The sequence below is a fragment of the Trichinella spiralis genome, assembly GCF_000181795.1.
Source record: "Trichinella spiralis strain ISS 195 chromosome Unknown Scfld2458, whole genome shotgun sequence".
Classification (NCBI taxonomy): Eukaryota; Metazoa; Nematoda; class Enoplea; order Trichinellida; family Trichinellidae; genus Trichinella; species Trichinella spiralis.
In genome coordinates this window covers 1-1,432 of record NW_003529397.1, presented here as the reverse complement: position 1 = coordinate 1,432, position 1,432 = coordinate 1, and the positions used below count along the sequence as shown (strand labels likewise).

The following is a 1,432-nucleotide window of genomic DNA, read 5'->3' as shown; positions in this document are numbered from 1 at the left end:
TGGAAAGGGCCGGGAGTGGGCGGACCCCTTTTCTTTTAGAGTCCGGTTTCAGTTGTTTTTTTGGTCTTGGTTATTCGGGAATTGACTTTTTAGTTTATTCCAATGGCAGAAAAGTTTTTTTTCTGCGGTTGGCTCATTGGGTTGGGTGAGTGAAGAATATCTGTGGGGGGAAGGGCCCCGGATGGGGTAATATTCGTTGGGGGCAAACAGGAGCATTCAGGGGGATATTAGGGGGGATAATGTTAAAGATGCGGGTTTTCCCATTTTTTTCTTTGGTGTTTAATTTCACACTTGAGTAGCTCGCTTTGGTCGTCGATATATCTTTACCAGGTCACCATCGAATTTTCTAATGGGCTTAAATCATACTGATCAAAATCGAGAAATAAGGGCACTTAATTACTGCGGTGTTGAAGAACTTCGTAAACCATTATATGTGTTGTGTAATGGTATACCATTATTTATTTGCATGGGAGTAGTCACTCTTAATATTTGACCTAGAATATTATGTATTTGTATAAATTTTCAAAATTCAAAATGATAGTAATACAGGTAAAACAATGTCTTCTATTTACATGTTGTCTTTCTTTCTCTGTCAAACCTATGTATGCATTTCCAACAATTCCTACTCTGGAAAAATAATTAAGAATTAGAATTGTAAAAACAAATCGTATGAATTTCAATATTATTACCATGCACTTTTATTCAGCTTCAATTACTTTCTATAACATGGGTATTGCATATTTATTTCTCTGATAATATTCATGCAATTGACATAACAGATAATCACATAATTATTGTATCACTTACTTGCTTTTAACATGCAAATAAATTTAAGTCTGTACAAAATGGTGAATGCCTGTCTTATGCAGGTTCCAGTAATGGCTGTATTGATGTGGTACATGTTTGTCTGCAGCATCTATAAGAAACAAAAGCAATATAGGGGTAGGAATATTTCAATGTTAGTAATAATAGCGGAAAACCCAAAGTCATTAGTCGTATTGGGTAAAACAAGCATAGAATATTTACACATTGTCAAATATCATTTACCTGCTAATTATAGACAATATGCAATAGTGTGATTACATTTGCGCCTCTTCTTGTGTCGACCAACAAAGTAACCGATCACAAACGTGACATTCTGCAATATTGTATGACAGTAAGTTCGGTTTGGGAAGACAACCTAATTCTTGATGAGTAAGAGCGTAATAGCATAAATTAAAAGTGATCTTTTATTAATTTTGTTTGCTAAAATGAAAAGCTTCTTTTTGCTTAAAGACATGTAAGGTGATGAACAATGCAAAATAGTATGAAAAATTCATTTTCATCAAGTTCATTTAGCATATTAAAAATCTACAATTAGTTTGTGAAAAAAAATTGGAAATTAATTATTCTTGAATACTGAACTGCACGCCATGCAAAATATTTTTACATT

At 33.4% G+C, this 1,432-nt stretch overlaps 1 protein-coding gene across 1 annotated transcript; it reads right to left on the bottom strand.

Moving 5' to 3' along the window:
- Positions 1-396: 396 nt before the first annotated feature.
- Positions 397-901, bottom strand: Tsp_14081 (conserved hypothetical protein). Its single transcript, XM_003368442.1, has 2 exons — positions 808-901; positions 397-494 (listed from the first exon to the last, which is right to left on the bottom strand). Exons 1-2 carry the CDS (start codon positions 899-901, stop codon positions 397-399), a joined length of 192 nt encoding a protein of 63 aa, XP_003368490.1.
- Positions 902-1,432: the final 531 nt, after the last annotated feature.